Source organism: Primulina tabacum, chromosome 1, assembly GCF_025594145.1.
Source record: "Primulina tabacum isolate GXHZ01 chromosome 1, ASM2559414v2, whole genome shotgun sequence".
NCBI lineage: Eukaryota > Viridiplantae > Streptophyta > Magnoliopsida > Lamiales > Gesneriaceae > Primulina > Primulina tabacum.
The window spans coordinates 28,000,741-28,002,660 of NC_134550.1; the positions used below are offsets into that span (position 1 = coordinate 28,000,741).

General features: G+C 39.2%; 1 protein-coding gene across 1 annotated transcript; it reads right to left on the reverse strand.

Annotated features, from left to right (window-relative positions):
- Positions 1–210: 210 nt before the first annotated feature.
- LOC142543414 (nicotianamine synthase-like) lies at positions 211–1,356 on the reverse strand. Its single transcript, XM_075650662.1, has one exon. The coding sequence runs from the start codon at positions 1,314–1,316 to the stop codon at positions 348–350; it is 969 nt and encodes a 322-aa protein (XP_075506777.1). The 5' UTR covers positions 1,317–1,356; the 3' UTR covers positions 211–347.
- Positions 1,357–1,920: the final 564 nt, after the last annotated feature.

Below are 1,920 nucleotides of genomic sequence, written 5' to 3' on the forward strand. Positions count from 1 at the left end.
TACCGTGATCAAATGTCATATTTCTTAAATTACTTTACATTAATTAGTTGCTCTGTTTACCAAAGGCATATATAATTGTTTTGTTGACTAAATATGCATTCATTGAATCGTAAATTCAGAATAAATAATCAATTAATCAGTTGAATAATTAATATATAATTAATTTACTGAGAAAATAATTTAAAGAGACAAATTATAAATTTCTTGAAATGATCACAAAAACAACACAAAGTAGACATATTCTTATAGAAACATCAGTAATACAAGGATAATAGCAAACGGCCAATTAATAATAAGTTATTTAACTTCATCATATATCATATAATTAATCAATAATGACTCTTTACTCAGAAACGTTGATCTTCAAACCCCAATTCTTCAATCATGTTCATCGGACTCATCAGAGGATTAAATGATCGAATCTCACAGCACTTGCTACACTTCATCAACGGCACTGATCCAAACCCCTGATGATCGATGGAATGGACGGCCGGAATCGCGCACTTCCGAGCGATGACGACCGAGTTGATCACTTCATCAGTCGGATGAAACACCGATACCACCTCAAAACCTTGAAGATGTTGAGGCTCCACCATCGGATACAAAAACGCACGTGCCCCATGCGCACTCCGGAGCATAAGGATCGCCCCCGGCGTCATATTCTTTGACAAATGATCGATGACAAGCATCTTCTGCTCCATATCCATCCCCACCAACGCGGCCAAGAAAACAACGTCGTATTCCCCGAGCTCGGGTCCCGACATGTTCATGACATCTTTCGTGTGAAACATCATTCGTTTCGATAAGTCGGGGTCGGACTCGACGAGACGTGACGCCAACGAGTTAGCTGATTCATCGATGTCGTAGTTGTGGAAGACGGTGGAGGTGAGGTGATGAGTGGCTAGAACAATGGAGGTGAGAGGGAGCGGGCCGGAGCCGATGAATGCAACACGGGCAGGGTTCAATGCATGCTGGCTGAGCAGGTCGAATTCGAGCTTGCTGAGTTTGAGGTAGTTGGAGTAGTAGGGGAATAATTGGAGGTGATGGAGGGGGTATTCGAGGGATCCGAGGATGGTGGAGTAGTGTTTCTCGAGGAGGGATTCAGATTGGCCGCAGAGGTGGATGAGGTTGATTCGGATGCATTGGATTTTGGTGCAGAGCTTGGTGACATCGATGGGGTAGGGTGGGATGCAGGCATCGACGAGCTGTGTGAAGAGGGAGTTGACTTCTTTGGAGGGATTAAGGTTTTGGAGCTTGGAGATTTGGTTATACAGTTCGCAGACTTGTTGGATCAAAGGATCTTTGAGGCAAACCATGTTGAAAATATTTGTATGTTGCTTGAGATTAGGGAGTGAGTGTTGGGGTATTTAAAGGCAAATCTTGGTGTGATGAGGGATGAAACTTGCTGCGTTTTTTTATTGATTGATGGATTCTCCTTGTTTTATTTTTATTTTTTTAAGAAAAAATGAATTTGTGGGAGTGGGGGTTGAAATTTTGTCTTCTCTTTGGTTGCATTGGTTTGGGTGATTATGATAATGTTTTTTTTTTTTATTTATCATTATTATTTTCGAATTTTTGACCGGGAAAATAAAATAATGATTATTTTGTAGTTTAAATTTTTTGGAAAAAACAAAAACAAAAACAAAAACAGTCTCCTAATTTACCTTATATAAGCTTTTGATATTTTAATCAGTCAATTTTCATTACTCGTATTTTTGCACTGCGGTTGGATTTTTGTGGAGTTGGATACATCAACTACGTCTAAGATATCGGGTAGAGTAGGTCTCTCATGAGACAGTCTTACGAATCTTTATCTGTGAGACGGGTCAATCCTACAGATATTCACAATAAAAAGTAATACTCTTAGCATAAAAAGTAATATTTATTTATGGATAACCCAAATAAGATATACATCTCACA